Source organism: Pleurodeles waltl, chromosome 7 (genome assembly GCF_031143425.1).
Source record: "Pleurodeles waltl isolate 20211129_DDA chromosome 7, aPleWal1.hap1.20221129, whole genome shotgun sequence".
Lineage (NCBI taxonomy): Eukaryota > Metazoa > Chordata > Amphibia > Caudata > Salamandridae > Pleurodeles > Pleurodeles waltl.
This window is the reverse complement of record NC_090446.1, coordinates 154,794,148-154,820,825: the sequence shown is the minus strand read 5'-3', so window position 1 is coordinate 154,820,825 and position 26,678 is coordinate 154,794,148. Positions and strand designations below refer to the sequence as shown.

Below are 26,678 nucleotides of genomic sequence, written 5' to 3'. Positions count from 1 at the left end.
AGGCAGGGTGCACTATATTGTATGTGAGGGCATAGCTGCATGAGCAATATGCCCCCACTGTGTCCTTGCCAAACCTGGGACATAGTGAGTAAACAGAGCAGCCATTTTAAATGCATATGCTGGACACTGGTCAGTACGAGTTTCACAGCAACATGATGACCACTCAGAACCCTGGGTTGTTTGGCACCACACAACTCAGAATGGTAAATTTATTATAAAATGTACCCAGGGGTCACCTTAGAGGTACACCCTGCAAAAGCTACCTACCCTGGCATGGTTGCTGACTGGTTCTTACAGCTGCAGCCACCAGACATCCAATCTACTACTCCCCTCACATCCCTCCACCAAGCCACATACTCTGTAGATTCTCTGAGACATATTGCGTGACCCATGGCGAATATCCACCAACACTGCGCTTCCATATACTTTCTATTCCGCCCCACACAACACTTGGTCACGGATAGATTTCTGGCTGTTGTAGCTCATGGTCATGACATGGTATGGCAGCACAGCCCATCTACCATTCACACTTTCAGACCACTCACCTGATCGACTTGACCTGCACACCCCGTACATGGACTATATGGAGCGCCCATGGTGCTTTCCTGTGGTGGCCCTGCACAACAATGCTTTCCGCGATGAGGTCCGCCCAGCCATTACTGAATATTTCGACCTCAACGCACCTTTGGCCCCATCTAGTTTCATGCTATGGGAGGCCTTCAATGCCTACATCAGGGGAATAATCATTTCCAAACATTCAGGGGTGCCGTGCTCTGTCCATCGGGAGCTAGCCCGGGTAGAAAGTGCCCTGACAGAGCTGGACAGTGGTCATGTTATTAATCCCGCTGCAATGTTGTTGCAGGCTAGTTCTCACCTCATGGGCTAATTCAGGGACCTCGCAGAACGTGAAGCTAAATGTCTGAGTAAATACGCCAGGGCACGCTGCTATGGTGAGGGCGAGAGGCCTGCCGAACACTGGTCCAACTCATCTGCCCCCCTAGATCCACCTCTTACATCCCAGAGATAAAAAGGCCAGATGGTACTATGGTCTCTGACACTACGGAAGTTGAGGCCCAATTCCTTGACTCTTAGAGACATCTGTACACTGCTCGGACCACCTCCAGCTCCCCTGCTCTACTATAATACTTGGAGGATGTGGCTATGGTCTGACTGAGCTTGGCACAACAATTCCTCAGAGAGCCCTTCACTGAGGAGGAGCTTTTACTAGCCACAGATGCGCTGGACGGCTCTAAAGCACCTGGGTCGGATGGCTTCACAGGTGCTTTTTATAAGACATACAAGAGTCTCTTGACCCACACCTCCTCGACATGTGTCAGGAGGCAATGGAACAGGGAGTACTTCCCCCTACGCTTGGAGATGCAGTGATCACTTTACTCCTGAAGCCGGGCAAGAACCCCACGCTATGAGGCTCACATAGACCCCTGACATTCTTATACTTGGACAACAAAATTCTTGCGAAACTAGTCTCAAATCAATTGTCATTGTTGTTAGATCAGATTATACCACCGGCCCAATTGGGATTTATGCCACACAGATCCACATCCATCAACCTCTGCATGCTCTTTGCGACTCTTCATATGGTATCACCCAGAGCCCCTAAGGCAATTGCCCTGCTGGATGTGAAGAAGGACTTTAATTTGCTTGAGTGGTCATTTTTGGACGCCACCCTCAGCCAACTCGGTGTTCCACTGTTCTTTGCCACTCTGATAATGATGCTGTATAACTCTCTGACTGCGCTCCTTCCTATCAATGGCACACTGACCACAGCTTTTTATATTACTAGAGGGAGGAGACAGGGATGCCCCCTCTCTCCCATTCTATTCATTATCACGATGGATCCACTGATACTGCACCTACGTGAGACACACCTACACAGAGGACTTCAGTCCAAGACCAGGCCTTTGCTGGTCTCCTTTTACGCGGATGACATCCTCCTTTTCCTTCGCTACCCTGCCACCAACCTGAGTCACGTGCTTACTGAGATCACCCGTTTCAGAACCTTCTCAGGGCGACAATACCACCCCAATGACCTGCAAGTTTCCCTTTACCTGGTGTAAACATCAGGTTAAATACCCAGGCATCTAAATACACAGCGACCGAGAACAAATGAACTACATCCCTGCTGTGGACAAACTGAACTCTCAGATAGACTGCTGGATCTACAATTGTCAATTGCGGTGCGTATGGCCTTGATGAAAATGGTGGTACTCCACGGTTCTTATATCTCTTTGTTAACATTACATTTCCGCTTCCAAACTCCTTCTTCAGAACACTCCAGAGCTTACTGACTCGACTGATATAGGTCGGGAGACACCCCCATATATGATGGGAGATCCTCACACTCCCTTACGAGCGAGGGGGATTCAGTGTTCCCCACTTTCAACTAGATTATCTGACAGCACAATGCCACTACACCTATAACTGGTACCATCCTGACGCCTGCTTATTATACAACATACTAGAAAGGGACCTAGTATTCTCCACTCATTTAACGGCCCTGCTCCCATCGGGCATCACGTTAGACACTACGGACATTCAACCTCAAGCTACAATCTGCTGGGCGTGCGACTCTTAGAGCACCTACTCGCATCTCCCACACTATACTCACCGGGTCTCCCTCTGGACGACAGCCAGTGGCTCCTGCTTACACAGGGAAAACTAGTACACCACACCCTCCGCTCCCATCATCTGCTCACCATTGACAACCTTTTCCTAGATGGACACATATTTTTGCGAACGGAGACCCCCGCTTCACAGCTGCTACCCAAATGTATCACTTTGTCCTTAGTCATCTACAAAGCACATTACAGTCACTCTTCCCCCCACGGATTTCACCCCGCTTAACTTGATTACCACTGTAGACTCTAGTGACGGTCTCATATCCAAACCATACCACTCTTGCCTTGCACAATTCCTACTAAATGATCAGTGGGTGAGGGAGGCCTGGGGGGCAGACCTGGGACATGAGATCTCGGACAAGGTGTGTATGCATCCTGCGCACAGATACGGACAGTATCCCTCAGCCATAGACGTAAGGTACTGCATTACAAATTTCTTCGCAGAACACACGACACCCAATGCCCTAGCCAAGCTTGATCTCACCCGACCCTCTTACTGTTTGAAATGCCATGCTGAACACGCTGACTTTGCCCACTTGGCGTGGACATGTGATCGGGTGTCAGAGTACCCGAGGGATTTTTTTTAATGCTCTCATCTATGATTGATATCAGTGTTGCACCGGATCGCCAGATGGCCCTCCTGGGATATGTAGCAGCAATCCCTAAACTAATGCAATGATTTGCAGCTATTGCCCTATTATTAGCCAAACGAGAAATAGTGCTGCTTTGGGGGTCTAAAACATTCCACACAATAAAGAATTGGCTCCACGGCCTCATATACTTGAACACTACTAGCAAGGTCTTCTCCTCCTTGCAACCACTGAGTTCCCTTCCCAGGGATATGTGTCAGCTGCTCCAGGCTTACTTATTGATATTGGAGAAGCCTAAACTGGTGAATCCTCAAGACTATGGTGGTTCCCCAGACTAGCCTGGAACCCCCCGGCGGAGGACACCTCATCACATTCACTCTATGCATAGCCGAAAATGTGGTCAGATTCATGATCTGTACTCCCTGGCTGGCCCGGTCCACTGACATCCTTAGCCAATGTTGGTTACATTGGTATACCTTTGCATGTCTCTCTGTGTCAGTATCAACAGGTTTCTGGCCCTACATTGGACTTGTTATTCTTTGTATGTGGCGTATGATTGCTTATGGCTGAAAATCAATAAGGAAAGTTAAAAATAAAATGTCGAAGGTGGAGATTTAACTAACTTCTGCTGTCTGATCTTGACTGGGTTGCAGCAACTTGTTTGTGTTTATGAGGAGAATGAGCATGCTGGCAAACTGTTAGCTTTGGTCGGTTAAATCTAAGACTGATGCCGACTTTGTGAAATCCATAGAGGACCCAGCCAAAAGACTTGTACAAGCATACGCATATATTTATGTATGCCTTGTGGTTTGTAACTATACCATTTAAAGCTACCTTAAAGCTGCTCATGCAATAAAGTATTAGAGAGTGGACGGGGGAGAAAGCTTTGCTTTTCTAATATTATTCCTCAATTACTTTTGCGTTATCTAAAGTCAAATGCATCAAAGACTTTGCACCAAAGGTTTTTATTCAACGTCCAATTTAAGGTCCTTCTATATTGGATTACCGTATGGAAAAATGACACATTTTCAAAGGGTCTGTGACAGGTACATAACACAAGTACTAAGTCAATTAAGGTACATCTGAACTTCACCATGTGAATCACAACTGGGCAAGATATGGGTGGATAGCACAGCTACATTGGGCCTTATCTTCTGCCATATTCTATGGTTTAATGACATTTCCATAGAAATGAAAGCCTGTGGCTTAAATGGACTTCCGGGAGTTCCTGTCTTTACCCAATATGTTGCAAAATATTACTACCAAAGCTCTAAGAATGAGCACAAAATTGCAGTGCTGTACCACGTTTGTATTGTTGGGATGAGAATGGCATGCCAAGGACACAGTGCTTAATACTGGGCTAGAGATTCTAGCACACAGTGATGTGTGTCAGGTTGGTGCATGTAAGTTGAAATGCAGCAGAGCTGGCTAGTGTAACAAGAATCTAAACAGCTTTGATTGAAACTAAAACAATAAACCTTAACAAGCATAGGAGTGGCCTACCTTCTCAGACTCACGTGCACACTTCATGATGAAGATGTTGGCATAAATGTCCTCCACGCAGATCCAGCTAGAAAGGGAGAGGGTGGTGTCGGTCCAAACCCAGTCCATAACTGCCCTCATCTCTGTCAAGAAGGGCACGAGGCGAAACCTGGTGTTGTTAAAGGAACAGGTTATTTCCAAAGGCAGTAAGCTAGCTGTATGAGTTTAGTATGGTACTTCATGGTTCTGTACGTAACTTGCAGGTCCAAGTTTCAACCAGCAACCACGCCAGGCTGATTCTGCCTTTCATTCTTCTGAGACTAGTGAACTGAACATCTTTGTGGTTTGTGATTCTGGCATTTAGAATGCTTGGTTAACCCAGTAATATTCTGGAACACTATCCAAACAAACAACTTAATTATTTTTAGTAACGCCCTTTCTGGTGGACACTATTCCACCACAGATTTCTCACCTTGTGAATACCCATAGGTGCCATGCTGGATTAGGACATTTTTCTCATGAATTCCCTAGTACCCTGGCAGAAAAAGTTACTTACCTTCAGTAACACCTTTTCTGGTAGAGACTCTAGCTATCCACAGATTCCTTTACCTTAGAATTATCTCCAGGCATCAAATTGGATCCGGATATGTTTTCGTAAGTAGTACCTCTGGCACCAGGAGGTGTCGTCGGTTGACTTTGTGTGGCATCCTCCACACCTGAAGTGGTTTCTGCAGTGACTAAATAGACGCCACCCCAGCGCACTGACCTAAGTTTGTTTTGCAACTTCCCAAGCCAGAAGTGCAAAGCCACGAAGAATGCTGACCAATGATGTGGATGAACAAGGGCCCTGAAAGGGTAACAGCCCTGCTCCTAGAAATCCTTTCAATGGTGGAGAGGATGGGTGGGTCAGTAAGGAAGCTGCAGCTAGATACATCTCTACCAGATAAGGCATTACCAAAGATAAGTAACTTGCTTATCTGACAGAGACTTCTAGCTGCAGATTTCTGACCTTAGAATAGATAACCAAGCAGTATCATCCCCTGAGGTGAGGTGAGTATTATACAAAGAGGCCTGTAGGACTGAAGAGGCAAAATGCCCATCTCGACTGACGTGACTGTCCCGGCAATAGAGATTTGTGAATGAGTGCAAGGAAGCCCACATGCCTGACTGATGTCCAGGACCGGAACTCTGTGGCCTAATGCAATGGTCTCAGCTTTTCCCCTGGTGGAGGGAGCATGCAAATCTGCAGGAGTTTGCTTCTTCACCACTGCATAGAAGATCTTGATACAGAGCATGATTCATCTGGAGAGGGTCTGCTTCTGCACGGCTCACCCCTTTCTTCGCTCTCAGATACCCAATGAAGAGTTGGTCGTCCAGGTAGAATGGCAATGCTCTTTTTGGGTCCAGACAGATAAGTTGCTCCACTTCTTTAGAGGGATGTGGGAAGGTGTAAAAAGTGATTGGCTTGCGTGAAAGGGAGTGACCACTTTTGGTAGAAAAGAAGCTCTTGTGCCTAGCCCCAGTTTGTCTGGGTAGATCAAGTAGGAAGGCTTAGGTGACAAGGCTTAAAGCACACTGAGTCTTAGGGCAGATGTTACAGCCACGAGAAAAGCCGTCCTGATGGTAAGGAGCCTGAGTGGACAATTGTGCAAATGTTCATTAAGGACTAGATTAAGGTCCTACTAGGGCATAATGAAAGGGGAAGGTGGAAACAAATGTTGCAAACCTTTCAAGATCCTATTTAAAATAGGGGATTTGAAGAAGGATGGCTGGTCAGGCTGCTGCATAAAATGAGAAATAGCAGAGAGACAGCCCTTGAGAGTGCCCAGAGCAGAACCCTGCTGGGCAAGGGAAAGGATGAAAAGGAGAACCTGGGAAAAGGAGTAGAAAGGGGATCCAACTGTCTTTCTGTACAAAATTCCACAACTTTTCCCCAACGGCAAGTGTATACCATCTTGGTGGAGAGACACCTGGCTGCCAAGATAACGTTTCCGACTTCAGAAGGAAGGTTGGAAGCTGTCAACTGCTGCCGCTCAGTATCCATGCAAGAAGGTAAAGAGTTGAGTGGTTAGAGTGGAGGACCCTGCCCTGCTGCTGTGACACAAGATCTTCCCGAAGGGGCAGCCTGAAGGCCTTGCAAGCAAGGGTCGCTCCCCTGGAAGGCTATTTAATTTAGGTCCCTTCTGCCCCCCTTGGCGGCAGATTGGCCTATTTTTCTTAGGCCAATCAGCCCCCAAAGGGACAGAATTTACTAGGCACCAGGGATTGGTGTGTGTGTGTGTTCTGTTTGGGGGGGCCACCCCTTGGGCAAGGGTCACTCCCCTTGGGGGCACCTTACTGTTGGCCCTTTCTGCCCCTTTTGGGGGCAGATCGCCCTATTTTTGTAAGGCTCCCCTGCCCTCCAGAGACCAGGGAAGATTTATTATTTTTTTTTTAAAAGAGGGTGGGGGTTATGGCCGTACCCCCACCCCAACAAAATGGGGACAAAGTTGTTCTGCTCTCCGGTGGACAGATGGGGCAATTACCCATGATCCACTCCCCGGGGGGGCAAAAAGCCTACTAGATGCCAGGGAATAAAAAAAAAAAAAAATGTGGGTTGAAGGCTAATAACCAGCGTAGGCATGGTTATGCCCCCATCCCAACTGAAGGGGGTAACAGTCTTTCAGCTCTCCCCGCGCACTAAAACATCTTATCCCACAGCAAGCAAGAGGACATTTGATTATTTTGTCTTTTGGATTTAGATTTGGGCCATGAGAGCCTGTCTAACTCTCAAAATCGTTCCACTTGGAATGGTGAGGGCTGCACTTTTTGGACTTTGGGATGCTGCCATGTAGAAAAATCTACGAGACCCAGACACATCTGAAAACTAAACACCTAGGTGAGTCCAGGGTTGTGTGCTTCACATGCACCCCACACCATTTTCTTACCCACAATGCCCTGCAAACTTCCAACATTGCATGAAATCACAGATTTTCCCACCATTTTTGTGATGGAACCTTCCGAAATCTGCAGGAATCCACAAAATTCCTACCAGTCAGCATTGTCGCATCTATATCGATAAAAATTCTGCCCCACTCGTCAGCCTAAAAGCATTTTTTTTCAAACTGCTCTTTTGGACCCGCTTTGGTTCCCCCTCAATTTCAACATGTTTTTGGCTCTTCCCTGTCACAGGCACTTTGCCCACCTACACAAGTGAGGTATCATTTTTACCAGGAGACTGAGGGGAACATTGGGTGGTAGGAAATTTGTGCTGGTGCCGTGATCCCATACAGAAATGTGGGAAAAATGTGTTTGTTTTTTTTAGCAAAATTTGAGGTATGCTGAGGATTGTGGGTAAGAAAACACTGGGGGATCCACGCATGTCACACCTCCCTGGACTCCCTCAGGGTTTAGTTTTCAGAAATGTTTGGGTTTGGTAGGTTTCCCTAGAAGGCTGCTGAGCCCAGGACCAAAAGCGCAGGTGCTGCCCCAGCAAAAAAAGAGGTAGTTTTGTATTTGATCATTTTGATGTGTCCACATAGTGTTTTGGGGGCATTTCCATTCACGAGCACTAGGCCTACCCACGCAAGTGAGGTAACATTTTTATCAGGAGACTTGGGGGAATGCTGGGTGGAAGGAAATTTGTGGCTCCTCTCCGATTCTAGAACTTTCTATCACCAAAATGTGAGGAAAAAGTTTTCTGTTTTTTTTGACGAATTTTCGAGGTAGGCACTTTGCAAAAAAACAGGTCTGTTTTCTTTGGGAAAATGTGATGTGTCCACGTTGTGTTTTGGGGCATTTCCTTTCGCGGGATTTAGGCCTAACCACACAAGTGAGGTACCATTTTTATAGGGAGACTTGAGTAAATGCTGGGTCAAAGGGAATTTTTGGCTCCTCACAGATTCCAGGACTTTCTATCACCAAAATGTGAGGAAAAAGTGTTTTTTTTTGGCCAAATTTTGAGGTTTGCAGAGGATTCTGGGGAACAGGTCACCCCATCCTGGATTCCCGTAGGTGTCTAGGTTTAAAAAAAGCACAGTTTTGGTAGGTTTCCCTAGGTGCCTGCTGAGCTAGAGGCCCAAATCCACAGCTAGGCACTTTCCAAAGAACAAGTCAGATTTCAATGTAAAAATGTGATGTGTCCAAGTTGCGTTTCCTGTTGCGGGCATTAGGCCTATCCACACAAGTGAGGTTCCATTTTTATCTGGAGACTTGGGGGAACACAGAATAGTAGAACAAGTGTTATTGACCCCTGTCTTTCTCTACATTTTTTCCTTCCAAATGTATACAGTGTGTAAAAAAGACGTCTATTTGAGAAATGCCCTGGAATTCACATGCTAGAATGGGCACCCCGGAATTCAGAGATGTGCAAATAACCACTGTTTCTCAACACCTTATCTTGTGCCCATTTTGGAAATAGAAAGGTTTCCTTGATAACTATTTTTCACTCTTTATATTTCACCAAATGATTTGCTGTAAACCTGGTGTACAGTGAAAACCCATTGCAAGGTGCAGCTCCTTTATTGGCTCTGGGTACCTAGGGTTCTTGATGAACCTACAAGCCCTATATATCCCCGCAACCAGAAGAGTCCAGCAGATGTAATGGTATATTACTTTTGAAAATCTGACATCGCAGGAAAACGTTGCAGAGTAAAATGTGGAGAAAAGTGGCTTTTTTCACCTCAATTTCAGTATATTTTTATTTCACCTGTTATTTTCTGTAGGAAAACCTTGTAGGATCTACACAAATGACCCCTTGCTGAATTTAGAATTTTGCCTACTTTTCAGCAATGTTAAGCTTTCCAGATTCCCACCCTAATTTCTGTCACTAACTGGAAAGAGGCTGAAAGCACAAAAAATAGTAAAAATAGGGTATGTCCCAATAAAATGCCAAAATTGTGTTACAAATATGTGGTTTTCTGATTCAAGTCTGCCTGTTCCTGAAAGCTGGGAAAATTGTGATTTTAGCACCGCAAACCCTTTGTTGATGTCATTTTCAGTGAAAAACACACAAGCCTTCTTCTGCAGACCTTTTTCCAGTTTTTCAGAAAAAACTAAATTTTCACTGTTATCTTGACTAATTTCTTGGTCTCCTCCATGGGAACCCAGACACTCTGGCTACCTCTAGAATCCCTAGGATGTTGGAAAAAAGGACGCAAATTTGGTGTGGATAGCTTATGTGGACAAAAAGTTATGAGGGCCTAAGCGGGAACTACCCCAAATAGCCAAACAAGGCCTGGAACCTAAGGGGGAAAAGGCCTGGCAACGAAGGTGTTAAGGTGCTCAGCCTCTTGGATTCCCGATCTGGTGGTGCGATTGGGAATGCGCCAGAACGTACATGGGAGTTGGAGGCTGGGCCATCAAGCTCTCTGGGATGGGAAGTTGTGAGAGGAAGTTTGGGTCCGCAGGAATGGAGCAGTGGCGGCGGGCAATCATTCTGTTCACAGGAACCCCTGTGCTGGGCTTGGTTAGTGTCCAAAGCAGGATGTCAAAAATGAAAAGCAGTTCTGATGGGGACATTCCAGGCTTAAGCACTTCCTTCAAGACGTTTCTCTTGACTGCCACTGAGGGTAGGCTGAGGTTGAGAAGTTTGGCCACCCTCTTCACCACCGTTTCGAAGGACGCTCCCTTCTCTATAGCTATGGTAGGGGGAAAAGCATGCCAGTATCTGGAGAAGTGTCCAGTCCACTGGCTTCAACCAGATCCTCACACCTGTCCATAGTATCATAAGGCTGGTTTCTTCAGGGTCCAGTGACCCCTCCCATTCCTCCCTGAGTCCCAGCTCATAAGAATAGGGCTCAGGCTTCGACCTGAAAGGCACGGTTTTAGTCCGTGCTGAAAGTCAGCACTGGACGACGCCCCTCCCATTCCATATCAGAGTCGGGGATTAGAATGAGGATGGCATTGGCAGCACCGGGAGCATCACGATGGGGAACTGTGCAGGGGAAGGTCAAGATGGCACATCCCACGTCAGTCTTGATCCAGGAATGGATACCAGGGACCTGACTGCCATGGTAAATGCCTGTGCAGACTCAGAATGAGCCCCTGTCATACTCTTGATGCCCCAAGGCACACCAGAGGGAATGGGACACCCAAATATGAGGTGCATGGCCCTACAGAACTCTTTTAACTGAGCAGGGGGCACTCCGGCTCCTGGAAACTCGGGGATGTGCAAAAACGGCCAAGGCACTGGCTGTACTGCGGAGCCATGCCTTAAATGTGGATGCTCCCTTGTCAGGGCTGACTGGCCACAGCGGCATCAGGCATTTTTCTCAGTAGGCTGGAAGGGTGGGGGTGGTTTTTCAGTGGTGGGGGCTGGTTTTGTTACTGGGTCTGGTTTTGCAGCAATATCAGCCCCCAGTAACAAAAGAACAAAACCACCAGTGCTTCTCCCCCCCCTCTCCGCACCACCCCTGCCTGACCCGGGGGCTGGTCTGACAAAATTGCCAGGGATGCTTTGGGTTTCCAGTCTGGCCCTGCCCCTCATCTCATTGGCCGACAGATAGGGTGCAGTAGAAGATCTCTTTGTCTTCTTCTGGTGGTGTAACTTACCTGAGTGACCTGACAACTTTGAGTGCGAAAAGGATCTTGGACTTCACAACCCCTCCTGGGACCTTCCCCTCAACCGGGACTTCGATCATCACGGACTCGCATGTTGAGCCACCAGGAGCTTGAGGGATCACTACCTCAAGGTCTTCAGGTTTATGGCATGGCAATCAGCACAGGCCTTCGAGTTGTGGCCGAACTCGAGACCCCAAAGGCACACAAGGTGGGGTTCTGCCACTGACATTGATCGTGACAGGTGCCGCTGGGCTTGAAGCCATCCTTCCTTGGTGACATCCTGCCACACGAGGAGAAAAAACCTCAAAAAGGCTTTGACAAAAGTAAAAAAAAGATTTAGTAAAAAAATTACTAAGGGGTGGCTCTTCCTGGATCTGCGCTGATTGGTGTGGAAAGAAAGGAACTGACATCAGCATGCTGGAGTGGCACCTATATAGGCACCACGCTCGTCACTTTCGGGATGGATGATACCACACGGAGGTGAATGGTGCCACCTACCACCGTGCAGGAGTACTGCTCCCGAAAAATATTCTGGATACAGTCTGACGCCTGGGGATAATTCTAAGGTAAGGAATCTGCGGCTAGAAGTCTGAATCACATAGTGCCATTACGCAGCTCAGTGTTGGGTCCATCGCACCCCGACAAGATGTCGGGCCCAGTATAACTGCCATCTCTCCATGTTGATGTCAATTTCTTGTGCTATCTCTCCACACCCTCGGAAGCGAAGCCCTACTAATCAGATTGTGCCACTGTGCAGATCTCTAACTGAAATCATTTTAGTATGGGCCAGAGGAGTCCATTCCACAGAACAGGGAAGAGGGAGATTGGTGAGGAAATTGCGGTTAGATAGAGTATCCATCAGAAAGATTTTTATTGAAGGTTCTTCGGATGGATACTTCAAACTGCAGATTCCTGAGATTCCTCATCATCTTCACAGACCCAAATGATTGGTCTTTGAATTGGCTCAGAGCAAGAAATCTTGCAGGACTGAACAGACATAGTACCCTTCCCGCTGGACCTCATCACCAATGCATTAGAGCATCATGAGCGTGTAAACAAATGCCCATGTCGCAGCCTTGCAGACATCCTAAGCAGGCACTCCACATGCCACTGAGGTGGTAACAGCCTTGGCTCTGGTGGAATGAGCCCGAAGGCCTTCACGGGGCTGTTTCTTAGCCAGACCATAGCAGCTCTTTATACAAAGAACAATCCATCTGGTGGTGGTCTGTTTCTGCACTGCCCTTCCCTCTTTGTGCCATAGAAACCCATAAGAACAGATCTTCCAATCGGTGATCTTTAGTGTTATCGATGTAGAAACTTAGAGCTGTATTCAGATCTAGGCAATGTGGTGTCTATTCCTTCTTGGATGGATAAGGAGGAGCGAAGAACATCAGCAAGGTGATAGACTGTCCAACATGGAAAGGTGTAACAACTTTTCAGAAGAATACTGTCTTGGTCCTTAGAACCAACTTACCAGAAAGAAGATGGTGTGCGGTTGGTGGACATGAGACAAGCTGATTAAATTGCAATGAGGGACACTATTTGAACTGTGGGCAACCTTGGAGGACAACTGTGCACTGGCTTGAATACAGTCCATATCAAGAAAGTGGGAATCTGATTGAGGTCCCAGTAAGGAATCACAAAGAGTTTTGGCAGGAACACATGGATCAGCCCTTTAAATAAAACACATCACAACAGGTGATTTAAACCAATATGGCAGATCAAGCAATTGCAGAATAGGCTGACAAATAACCTTGCTGGAATAAAGTTAAGGAGAAAAGAAGAACATCAAATAACTGGGTCTGTAAGGTTTTGATGTACCAGGATGAACACCAAATAGAAATAGCAAACGCTTTTCAGGAAACTGCAAAATCATGTTCTCTACATCAAAAGGGAGATCAACTGTTGCAGCTCAATCTACAAGCATGGAGGTGTAAGTTGGGCAGGCTTGGGACCTTGCCTTACTGTTGCAACAGGAGGTCCTCCTGAAGAGGGCGCTGATTCAGACAGCAGATCCTCCAGGGCAGAAGTTCTGGGTTCCACACATTCCTAGACCAATCAAAAGACCCTAGGGGGACTTGGGTCCGGTTATTCTTGATCTCCTTCCAAACTTTGGGCAGGAGATTTAGAGGTAGGAAAGCATACAGGAGTAAGAACTCCAGTCTAACTGAAAGGCAAGAACTGCTTTGGGAACTCCAAAGCGCAAAAGCTGGACCTGGCACATTTTTGGCAGTGGCAAAAAGATCGAGCCAGAGCTCTCGCTATTGTTTAAACATGGCCTGTTTCAGAAGACCACATCTGAGTGTAGCCTGCATTCATAAACTACTAGGAAATGACAGCTGAGTTTGTCTGCTCTGACATTTAAAGATCCTGTCAGGAGCTGGACAATCATGGAAATGCCCTAACAATCCAACAGTTCCAAAGGCAAGAGTCTTCTGGCAGAGGCAAACGTTAAATCCCACATGGTGGCAGTGTTGTCTGTGAGAACCTCTGCCCATTCTTCCCTGATGAAAGGAAAGCTTTTAGGGGCATATTTTTTGTGATGATCCGGTGGCGCAATGCCCTGTGCTGTATTTACAAGGTGGTGTTAAGCCACTTTTTGTGGCTTAACGCCACCTTGTAAATACGGCCCTTTCAAATGCAGCCCTTTGTGTGGAAGGGACATGCAATGGGTGTTGCTGTGGGTGTGCCCCAGCAACACCCATTGCATTTTGACGCTGCCTCAGATTTATGAGTTTTCGTAAACCTGAGGCAGCGCCAAAATCTAACGCCACCCCAGGGGTGGCGTTAGCAAGGCGCAACATGGAATACTTTTATTCCTCCTCGTTTTTTGGTATTTCTATGTGTGCTGCATTGTGCAGCACTCGTAGGAAGAGCAAAATGCCAGAAATGGTTGTTTATGTGCGGGAAGGTGTCCCTTCCTGCACCTAAACAATCATTTCAAAATGACGCTTCGGCACTTCTGTGTATGCTGTATTCTACATCACACACAGGAGTGCCAAATCGGCATTAGTAATTGTTTATGTGCAGGAAGGGACACCTCAACTCAGACATCCTTGCACGATGGTGCAAGGATACCTGCGCTGGCGCTAGACAACTCAATTTAGCAGCAGCGCAGGGGACAACACAGGGATCCGCTGCATTCAATTAAATGCAGCACATCCCTACGTTGTGAAAATGACGGAGCGCCGCACTGCCAATTTTGGCGGAGCGTCGCACTCCGTCATTTTCTGTTAAATATGGGCCTTAGTGTCAAGCAAATCACCCGCAACCGCAAAATGTGAAGACAGGTTTTTGCCAGAGACCAAAGTCCTCTGACCTACACCTCTCCTAGACGCCCCCCCACCAATCCAGCAACAATGAATCCGTCACAAATGTTAGTTATGGGTGGAGTAGGGAGAGAGGGTCTGCCCCAGGTCCACCTGAGGTCCAGCCACCATTGCAGATCTTTTGCAGTTTCCTCCGACAAGTGGATGGGATCTAAGAGATTCCCCTGGTGGTGCTAGGTCCAATGATACTTCAGATCCACAAGGCAAGAATCGCTGTCCAGGATGGCAACAATGAAAAGGAGTCTATGTAGGAGTCAGGTATGACTTTGGCATACTGAAGGAGAATCCCAGCCATGTCAGAAGACTGGCCTTTGTCAAGAAGTGGTCCAGTCATAGAGGTAGTCTTCACAACTGGTATTCCAAACCTCCGAAGTTGGGCAGCGACCACCACCATCACTTTCATTATTACCTGAATGGTGCTTATAAAGTTGAAGTGGAGCACCAATAACTTAAAGTGCTTGTGGTCTATTTGGCACTGCAGTCACCAACTGTGGGCCTGCAGGATGTGGATGTTAAAAGAGGCATCTTGGAGTTCCATTGCCACATCCAGTCTCCTGGATCCTGGGTAGACAGAACGTAGGTCAGAGTGAGCATCTTTAACTTGTCCTTCCCGAGGAAGAAGTTCAAAAGGACAGAAATCTTTAATAGTCCTCCATCCTTCTTTGACACCAGAAAGTAACAGGAGTAGCAACCAGTCCTGACACCTTACTCTGACCCCCTTGCTATAGGTCCCTTTTCCAGAAGAATGGACAAGTGATTCTCTGGAAGTTGGTGTGGTGTAGGTGGCATTTTTGGCAAAGTGGGAAGGAACGGTAGAGCGTAGCCATGTTGAACAATTTGAAATGATCATCTGTCCGATGTGATAATTTGCTACCCATGGAGGAAAAATGTATCCAGCCTCCAACTGGGTGACAATGCTACGCTGACAGCAAGCTAATGTTTTTTTTTTAGCAGTGGCAAGGCATTAGGGTGGGGGGGTCTGAGTAGTTGAGAAGTTTGTTGTCCCTGGGGTCACGGACCCTGTTGGCTGGATCTCTGACCTCTGCCTCGAAAAGCTTGAAAGTATGTTGATGCTGAGGCAATATCTATTATGGCCTGTGCTGTAAGCCTCTTTTGAAGCTTTGAAAGGAGTGCAGGAGAACTACTGTGTGGGTGGTGCTGGACTGAGGGAAAGTGCTCTCTTTGAAGCACTCCAATGCCGAGCCCGCATTGTCTCAGAAGAGAGGGGTGCCATCAAAGGGCATGTCCATGAGTGATTGTAGGACAGCAGCCTAATCAAGTATTTTGCTTGCAAACTCTCCCTACATTGTCTGTGTTGACACATGGCAAAGCCTAGAATGGAGTCGAGAGGCACAGTCTGTATCGGGGAGGTAACCCGACTAGAGGCCTCATCTGGTCCAGGGGGTCTGAAGGTGCTCCAGATGGGAAATCAATGATTTGCAGCATGGCCACCTGGATCTGCTGCAGCTTTGGATCAGAACTACCACCGGCTTTGGCTCCAAGATGGGACACCTATAACATGACTTCAAGGTATCCTGGCATCTACAAGACTTCTCTTGGAAACAAAGGCAGAGAGAAGGGAAGCCATGTTTCGAGTTGTTTTTCTTCAACTTACTTGACGGCTTGGAGCATGATGACAACTTCACTCGACAGCGACTTCAAGAACAAGCACACATCCTTACTTTCACAAGGAACCGAGCCTTCCAAGTCTTTCTGAAGTGTTAAGCTATGTAGACCTTGGCTTTAGGGTCCTAGATAGCCATTGAGTTAATCTGAGCACAGTTATCACACAAATTAGAGTCATGCGAGGAGTCCCGATGCCAGAATCGGACCTTGTGAAGGTCCATCAGTGACGTGTTTGTGGCAATTGTTGGAAGGTTTAAAACTAGTCATTTTGGAGAGAGACATATCCCTTGCTCAGTGGAAAAATTAAAGGAATTTTGAAAGACAACTGTCAGGTGACAGAAATTGCAGGAGTGTGCTTTTGGATCTGTGTTGAAAAGACCAGAAAGAAAGGAACACACATCAACGTGGGGAAGTGGCAGTTATATTATGACTCTGATGTTACTTGTGGGAATTGTAAGATTCATCTCAGAGTCCAGTATGGCGCCTAGGGTATTCAGAAGGTGAGGAAAACAAGGTGAGGAATTTGCAATTAGAAGTACCCTCAGAAACAATATTATATTTTGTTATGTATATCATCATTACAGGGAAACCCAGCAAATTATTTTTAAAGATTGTTTGTCCGTGCTGCTCAACAAACCAAGGGTTTCTCTTTTTAGTTTGCAAGAAACAGATGTTTATCTCAGCAAAAGATTTGAACACAGAACCACTTGTGACCATTATTATTAGGACAAGCTTTCCTGATATAATACACATGTTCTGCTGTTGCAAATGAACATATAACTAGCACCCCAACCTCCACCTACATCACATCACACATGGATGTATAGCTAACCTTGAAGGCCAATTCTGTGCAAATGTACCCTGGCATGACACAACATATTAGGAAGTAACACCCCTTCAAGATGAGAATACTAAGCTCTATATTTGACTTGCTACTATCAACCCTGGCATCAGAGAAAGCTTGAAAAGGAGGTGCTTAGATTCAAAATGCTATCATTTGTTTTACCCCGAAAATACAGCTTTAGTACTATGATATGGCAATTCTTCTGCTTGTAGTATCAGATAATCCTAGATGCCTCACCTGGTTCTACCAGATGCAGAAACAGAGTAAAATAAAAGATTTTGGAAAGTTCACAAAAAATTTTGATTGAATTTACTTTAAAAGAGTGGAAGTCCTGAAGAAGGTTACTTACTAACACATTCAATGTGACCAAAACATATTGAACTAAAAAGGGGAAATAATTAACTGAAGTAATATTGTGACTGTTTATCTTAAATGCTTTCTTGTGCTTGAGAATGTTTAAGTGCCTTGCAAGTATGTCATTTATTAAATGTATCAAATGGTGTAGCATGACAGTCACCCTGAACAAGGAAATCATTTCATATGTTTAAATGTTGGTTATTTATGAACAAAATGAAAAGCTGGATTATTGTTTAAATTGTTCACCTTTTATATTTCGAAGTAATACATTTGATATCAGTCTGCATTAATTATTTTAGAGTAATATTTGAACAGGCGTTAGCAAGATTTGTGTATGCCCGAATCAAATATCAAGCAATCGTTCTGATGCAGTCAATTTCCCACAAAAGAGAACTGGCAGAGGTTCTCCTAACTAAAATTTTAATTTGTGTGTTCGCTAAATAGAAGTGCTACAAACAGTAAACGCGACTAAGGCCCCCTTTTCACATTTTAATTTCAGATACTAAACATTCTTCCACCCACTTTAAGTAGGACTTTCTGGAATGCAATGACCTATTTATGTGGTAATTTGGATTAAAATGAACAAGTAACTTATCCACTATGGCGGTCTTTCTCGTAGAAACTCTATCTAGTTGCAGAATCCTCCCTTACTGAATAGTCCCCAGGTGTCAGACTGGAGCCAGAACTTTTCCATAGTAGCTCTGCATGGAGTAAAGTAGCACCCTGCTGCTTCACACAGATGCTGTTCCCCTCCTGAAATGAAGTGCGGGGCCTATACAGGTGCCACTATCTGGTGCTGATATCAGTTGCTTTGAACACTGCCCATGCCCACAGACGCGGAGCCCAAAAGCAAATTGATAGGCAGTGTGCAGATTCCTAGATTTGGGAAATTCTTATCGGGTAGAGCCCATTCACACAACAGGGAGGATGGGAGTGGTGGCGAGGAATATGCAGCAACATAGTCTCTATCTGAAAGAGCCTTACAAAAGTAAGTAACATGATCTTCTGATAGAGACTAGTAGCTGGAGATTCCTTATCTTTTGAACAAACTCCACAGCAGTATTGAAAGGGATGAGTACTGTTGATGGATTCAAACCGGAAAGTCCTGCAAGACTGAGCGGGCAAAATGTCCTTCTTTGTGGACTTGACTGTCCATACAATAGTGCTTTGTGAACATATGGCGGGACTTCCATGTAGCTGCCTGTCAGGTGTCTAGGACAGGACTCCGCTTGCTAGTACAGTTGTAGTAGCTTTGGCCCTGGTGGAATGGGCTCGTAATCCTTCAGGAGGCTGCTTCTTTGCCAGTGTGTAGCAGATTTTAACGTAGTACACGATCCAGAACAAGATGGTACACTTCCGCACCACCTTGGCTTTTTTCACTCCAACAAACCCCACATATAATGATCATCCATTCGGTAGCCTTTTGCATGACTGATGCAGAAGCTTTGTACTCTTTTAAGGTCCAAGCAATGGAGTCTCTACGCCTCCTTGAAGGGGTGATGCTGAGTGTAGAGGGGTGAGGTGAAGCATAGAATGCTGGCAGAGAAATGGCTGGACCGATGTCGAATGGTGTCACAACTTTCAGTAGAAAGGATGCCCTAGCTTCTCAGAGAAGGTGGTGATATATGGTGGATGAACACTCACATGCCGTGTTGAGGTGATTGAAATAAGGAACACGGTTTTCATGATGAGGAGCCAAAGAGAATAGCTGTAAAGTGGCTGGAATGGGGTACACATCAAAAATGTAACGTCAAGATTGAGACAAAAGGAGAAGGGGGAAAAAGATGCTGCAGTCCTTTTAAAAACCTCATCAAAACCAGTGATTTCAACAATGAAGGCTCATCAGGCAATAGCAGAAAGGCTGAAAGGGCCGACAGATAGCCTTTAACAGTGTCCTAAGCAAGGCCTTGACAGGCACAAGATGAAAAAACAAAAGACTGTCTGATAACATGGCTTGGAGGGAGTTAGTTTGGAGTATCTCACAACAAACCACAAACTTAGCCCAACAAAAGGTGTATATTTTTTGTCAAGGGACACCTGGCTGCCAGAATGACATCAACCACTTCTGGGGGAAGATCACAGCTCAATCTTCAGACATAAAGGTGGAGATAACAAAGGCCTAGATGGAGACCCCTCCCCTGCTGCTACGACAGCAGGTCTTCCGGAGGGTCAGCCTGATTAGACGACACATGCTCAAGCCCAGGAGTTCTGGATACTATATTCCCCATGCCCAGTCTGGACCCACTAGGATGACTTGGGTCCAGTCTGTCCTGATCTTCTTGAGACCTCAGGGCAGGAGTGGTGTAGGCAGAAATGCAAACAGGAGTTCCGGGCTCCACTCAAGGTGGAACATGTCTCTGAGCGAGAGATGCCTTGTAAACTGCAACACACAGAAGTTCTGACATTGCACAATCTTGGCAGGGGCAAACATATGGAACAAAGGGTCCTCACATTCGCAAAGAGATGTTGTGCCACCTCTGGGTGTAACACTACTCATGATCCACTAGGTGCCAGTGGCTAAGCTTGTCTTCCCCAACATTCAGCAATCCCTCAAGGTGGTCCACCACCAGGAAAATTCCTTGGCTGTCCAGCCACTTCGAAAGGCTCAAGGCACCCCGGCACAGGGTCTGTGACTCAGCCCTCCCAGTTTGTTGCAGTACCACATGGTGGTGGTAGGTTCCAAGAGCTCCTTTACCAGCGTCCCCGTGATGGACAGAAGGAAGGCTTTCCATGCTCAGGGGATAGCCATCAGGTCCAGAAAGCTGATGTGGAGCTGGGACTTGCCTGGAGACCAGAGACTTCTGATCTCCACCTCTCCTAGAGGGCCTCCTCCACTACCACTAACAGCTCTCTGTGGGGAAAGATAGAGGGATCTGCAGCTGACCCAACCACGGACCAGTAACACCACTGCAGATCTTTTGCAGTCTCATCCAAAATCTGGACATGGTCAGAGAGGTCCTGCTGCAGAGCCCACATATGCCACCTGGCATGCTCAATCAGCAGAATTCAGGAGAGCATCTATCCCTGCAGCCTCAGAGTCAACCTCACTGAAATCCAGGAACATGGCTGAAAGACTGGGATGACAGTATCGATATCCTGGACTCGCTTTCCTAGAAGGAAGAAAAACAACTGTGTCAAGAATAGCTCTGATGAAAGGGAGAATCTGAGAAGGAGTCATGTGTGGCTTCAGCACATTTTTCTAGTGAACCTCAAAGATAACAGGAGGTTTGCCATAGTTTGGAGGTGGGTGACAGCTATCTGGGCAAGCCCACCTTCAGCAGTCAGCCGTCAAGGTAGGGGAAGACTGCCACCCAAGACCTGCCACCACCGAAATCACTTTCGGGAACACCTGTGGGTGCTGGAGAGATCACAGGGCAGCATAGCAAACTGGCAATGCTCTTCTTCCACCAAAAACCACAGGAAGTGGCAATGGCCGGCAGTACGGGAATGTGAAATAAGTGTCCTGCAGTTCAAACACCACCATCCAGGCTCCACAATCTAGTGCAGACAAGACTTGAGCCAGGTTGACGATCTTGAATTTCTCCTTCTGGAGGAAGGTGTTGAAAGGGTGCAGATCTAGAATAGACCAAATACTTCTGTCCTTGTTGGGTACCAGAAAGTAGTGGGAATATGAACCACGTCCTACTTCTGTCACTGGCAACCTCTCAACAGCCTCTTTGGCCAAAAGGGCTTGCACTTTCTGCCGCAAAATGGAGAGGTGGGCCTCTGTCAGTCGCTGGGTGGACGGTGTGGTGAAGAGGAAAGCAAGTGTAAGACATTACCCTGGAGGACAGTCTGCAGAAAATACCTGTCCGATTTGATGACTTGTTACTAATCTAGAATCTATGGTTTCTGCTTCCCACTGGGTTGCTGTGACCTGTATGGGCACACTAAAGCATAAAGGGTAAGCGTAAGGGTGGTGGACTGAGCGGCTCTCCGGCCTTGGCTGTAGTGGTGGTGGGGACATTGACCGCTCCCTTAAAACCGCTGGGTCCCCTGCTAGGGTGGAACAGGGTGTCGTTATGTGATGCCTTGTCCAATGCCATGAAAGGAGGGCTGGTACAGTTGCTGATGATGCTGGGTAGAAAGGCTCAAAGAGCAAGAAGTAGCCCTTCTCTCCTTGAAACGCTCAAGGCCAGAATTAGCTTTGTGCCCGAACAGGCAAGTTTCATAGTACTGCATGTCCCTCAGAGAGGATTGGGACTTTGCCTGAGAACCCAGTCCATAGTAGCCATGCATTGTGACGAATGGCAACACTGGTGTCAATAGCTCTCCCAACAGAGTCGGTGGTGTCTAAGTCACAATGAATTGTGAACTTGGCTGCATCACAATTATCCTGAATAGCCTACGTAAGAACAGGGCAAAGGTCTCCTAGGACAGCAGGAAGGACTTGTTTCACCGAGTCCCAATGGGGATGAATTTAATGCCCCAACAAACAGGAGGCGCTGATATAGCACAGAGCCAAACTGGCCAAGGAGAAGAGAGGTTTACCAAAGTTGTCCACCCTCTTAGATTCCCTGGCAGGGGTGGTGGTAGCAAAATTGTTGACGATGGTCCAGCTAGTGGAAGCCTGCACCACATGGCTCTTTGGAAAAGGCTAACGCGACTAAAAGGCTAGGTCTCCTGGAGCCGGGCGATGGCACCTGGCATTCTGGCAGATCACTGGAGGGCCAGTACAAGGCTTGGCCCAAGCCCCTGAGAGGGTATCTGTTAATGCCTAGTTGAAAGGAAGAAAAGGCTCAGAGGTAGTCTGGCCAGGCTGTAGACTTTCCCTTAGGAAGTTCAGTTTTTCTTCCATAGTGGGGAGGTGGAGGTCAAGGAATTCAGTCGGCCTGCACATGACCATGGCTTATGAGCCAAATTCTTATGTGGCTGGGCCTTGAGGAGAGAAAAGGGCTGTCTCTGGGAAAGTATCCAGCTCACCAGCCTCGTGTAAGTCCACATAATTATCATCGGCATAGGGCTGAGCGACTTATCACCTTGGTAGTAGTTTTTATCAGAGTCGGGCTCTAAGAGGCCATGGTAGGTATTTTGTCTGTCTTGTGGTAAAGCGAGTACTGAAACCTCGGTCTGATTTGCTTGCAAAGCCGTTGGATTTGGGACCGGAGTTGAGTCAGAGCAACCTCCTCTGGGTACCAGGTCAGCATCAACATTGATGTGCCCTGGCCTGGCGAGGATATAGACGCAAGGGGCAGCGTCAGAAGAGGAGACGTGGGCAGAGTAGGCTCAGGGCGAACCTGCGGGTGGTAATCCAGGTGGAAGGTGCACCAGAGGGATTTGGTAGGGATCCAAGGAGCCGGAGCATGCCAAAACTATATTTCAGATGTCAAACCAAACCAGGAATTCAATTTCTTTGACAAATGTTTAAAGAGATCATTATCAATTGTGTATGCTACAAATATTGTAATGGTATGACATTCATTTTGCTGTTATTTAAAGCTCACTAAAGGCTCTCTTTTTGTTCCTTTCTGATTGGAAGTCTTCTGTTTTTGCCTTTTAGGTTTCCTCTTGGTGTATTCTTCAACTTAAATGGGTCACTTTTTGCTTCACTTAACAATATTTTTTTCTTATTTTATCTATTTCCATTTGTTATCTTTGTAAGCACATATGAGGTGACTATATGTATCATTTGTTTGATTGAATCTCATTTACACCCTTTTTTCTTTCACCTCTTTTCTCATCCCTAGTTGCTTTTCCTTTCCTTTCCATTTTTTTTAACATTTTGACTTGCTGTAAAAATTAGTTTACTCTTAGATAAAGTCCTAAGAGTGATTAATAATGAATGTAAGTAATGTTTATTTCTTTCAAAATCCTCTTCTTCAACTCATTTTTCCCTGTTCTATTTTTGTTATTATAATCATTATTGCACAATGGCTTTAGTTATTGGATATTAGCCCTGATGAAGTGACATGTGCAGTGAAACACATGTTGGCCTATGGTGCTCACTATGTTTTGAAAAATAAAAAAACATTTTGTCGTTTTCCTATACACACTTGTGAATACTTATTGATTTATCAAGAGACCTCGAAACCCAGCCTTTCTTGGAGTGCTTCCGATATGTCATCTTCTTGTGCTTGGCGAAGGAAAGTTTTACCTTGTGTTCCTTGAGAGCCTCTGGGGTCATTGATGCATAGTCTCTGGTGGTCTTGTGACTCAACCTGAGACAGAACAGGCATACCTAGTGGAGATCAGTCACAGGAATCTGTTCATGACAGTCCCTTCATAGCTTAAAGCTTGTCGTCTTAGGGTGTGACCTCCCTTGCACACTGGAAAAAGTTTTATTCATGAGAAAACACACAAGATAAGTAGTCTCAGACATACAAGAGAAGCTTCGGATTCGAGTCTGGTGACATGGAAAGAAAGGAACTGGCTTCTGTGTATGAGAGTGGTGCCTATATAGGCACTGCACGTCATTTCCAGAGTGGAACACCGTCAGGGTGGAGCTACAAGGCACCACTTTCTGGCCCATAGAGATGCTATGAAAAAGTTTCCGGATCCAGTCTGGCTCTTGGGGAATATTCAAAACGTGAGGAATCTGTGGCTGCAAGCCTCTATCAGAAGGTTGATCTCCCCCGACTCTTCACATGTCTCTGTGGCAAGACTTACTCACCCTTGGAATAGGAACAGATTGATGCAGTTGTAGCTCTTAGTCAGGAAGTTGCCCAGCACTCGGTTGGGGTAGCCACACTTGATCTGATAAGCTGAAAGTCCGAAATAAAGACACTTGACAAAATACCACAGCTGGGCAACAGAGTTGGTGTTGAACCTCCTGCAGGTAAAAAACAGAGTTTCTCATAATCTATCATAAGTCATTTCAAAGGATATTACATTTCATTTTACAATTACATTTGTTCCAATTGCACTTATCTGGCACCTCATTTACAAAGTTATTAAAATTAGTGTGGTATTTCCCCTTGCAAAAGTATAAAAACAAAAGGGAAAACAGATCTGTGTAACAGAGATGATATAATAGAGCTAGAATAGTACATCCAAAAATATCAGCATCTTCTTAAGAGTCAGTAAGAATTCATGGTGATTGCCCCTATATGGTTGAGGCCAGTTCATTGGGTGACAGGTATGTCCATTACCATACTGTTGTGCTGCCCTCATTCAAGACAATAGAAAACTGACAATTAAGTGTGGTGTTTTTTTTATCACAATTTAATAAATGAAACCAATGGCTTCCTCATTTTTATGGGCGAGCACAAAGTGCTCTGTTCATTCTGTAATCTCTCTTTGAGCTTGAAACCACGTCCATGCCACATCAGTCACTTACATTGGTTCGTGGGCTTGCCTTTTAAAATCCGCTTGCTTTCATTTGTGAAAGGCATGCATACGTCATGCCTTTTCCGGTGTTTAGCCCACCTACACAGCACCGGTAAAGTACCAAAAACATACGAGGCTTGATGTTTTCAGCCTGGAGTCCGGACTACTTTATCTGTTTATTTTCCACGCAGCGCGATCGCACTGCATTTTACATAGCGTGATCGTGCTGCGTTTTGTTTTTGCTTTACAACGGTAATAGCTCTAACTCGAACAAATGTGAGACCCATTGCATTGAAAATGCTTGTTTGTTTTGCAACTAAAGCCAACATTTGTTGGGATGAGGCCTATGACATAATATGGAGGCATACATGACTAATTATTAATGCTCAAATGTGTGGTCAAAGGCCTGATGATCACTGAAAATACATTTAGAATTAGGCATCGGTTCCTTCCCACCCACCACAAAAGGCTAGCAAAGCACAAGCCTACATTTCAGTGGGTTGTTTGAAATGGTTTTTGCTTGTGGCATTTTGCCCTAGACAAACAACCCAGCAGTTTTCTTGTTCTGGATGTACTGCATACACTTGTAATCATATTACACAGAAAGCTTTGTGACTCCATACTGATGCTCCTTTGTGAGACCTTGGGCATACTTTGATATATGCTGGCCTGATGATGGTCAAAGGAACAACCAAATTGGGGAAAATCAGAAGCAAGGTCTTTTTTCTAAAAGCTGTCTGGTCTAAATTGGCTATGGGCAAAACTAGCATAAGTGGATTTCAAAACTTCCTGAGTGCAACACATATTTTCTCCCTATTGATCACAGGCATTTAGAGTGTTCAGTTAACATCAATCCCAAGACTGACCAGCAGAGTAATATTGATCTGTTCAATAAACTCCAGTCCTACATTGACTCCCCACACTCTTTTCCCTGCATGATTCCAAAACCATAATCAGAGGTTCCATTATATTTTGTGTGACAAATAGTGTCCCACCCACTACAGTGTAGCCTGCTCCCCTTCTTCAAAGCCATGCCGCTGAAGAATCTCAATAAGGAATATGAAATTGGTACTCAATTCTTCCAAATGCCTCCACCATCCAAGGCAAAGGCCAACTGTGGCTCTGAAGGTCCTGGTAAGAATGCAATTGAATGAGCGTAAGAGGTTGGAGTCCAATAGTATTTCCTATTGGCTGTCAATAGTTGTGGAGTGAAAAGACAGTACTGCTGGTTGATAATCAGCCCTTTACAAACACCAGTGTTTTCATTATAGCAGGAAGAAATACTTCTATAATTAAAAAAGGCACTAGTAATTACCTTCCCATCAAAGTTCATCAAAGTGATCAATAATAAAAAACATTTTTGCCTTAATTCCAAGTTACCCTTTTACAGATTCTTGTTGCAGAAAAGATTTGCATTGATCCAACAAACTAGGGTTTTTGGAACATCCAAGGAAACAATTAATACCTAACTGCAAGTCACCAAAATGTGGTGCCTGTTTAAAGGTTGGAGAACCAGGAGCAATGCAGTAAACCAGCAGTAATCCCAGCCTGCCAAACACACCTGAGAAACTGCTGGGTTACCATCAGAAAAGCTTCTGCTGGCTGTGCTACAGTAACCCAACCCTTTGGTCTATCCGCCACAGGAGGACTGCTGAGTCAGTGATGGTGATCCTGCCATATGAAGGGTCGGTTGACTGTCACACATCTTCTCTTTGCATGTCTGCTATGCAAGGTATGATGACAACTTGCAGGGGAAATGTAAATGGTCCCATTGGGCAGGAAAAAAAGCTCTCTGGTTATGGTTCCATGTTCTTTTTGATCAGAAAAAACAAACTCCTGCTTTGGCAATTTGTTTTCACTGAACAAAAACAGTTTTCAAAGTGGGTGCTTTACTTTAGGTTATAAAATCCCCTATTAACCTTACCTATGTTCAAACCTCGAAGTGGCTCAATAATCTTTAGAAAGGCAACTGCTCATTTTAAACCAGGTAGAATGACTCCTGTAC

The 26,678-nt window shown here is 45.8% G+C and overlaps 1 protein-coding gene across 2 annotated transcripts in view; it reads right to left on the bottom strand.

Moving 5' to 3' along the window:
• LOC138303899 (piezo-type mechanosensitive ion channel component 2-like) overlaps positions 1–26,678 on the bottom strand; it is a 733,706-nt gene that overhangs the window by 86,030 nt on the left and 620,998 nt on the right. For both annotated transcript variants that reach the window (XM_069243434.1, XM_069243435.1), the window contains 2 exons: positions 24,018–24,176; positions 4,733–4,880 (listed from right to left, as the gene is read on the bottom strand). In XM_069243434.1, the coding sequence (XP_069099535.1) occupies positions 4,733–4,880; positions 24,018–24,176 (307 nt within the window). The remainder of the gene's footprint in view (positions 1–4,732; positions 4,881–24,017; positions 24,177–26,678) is intronic.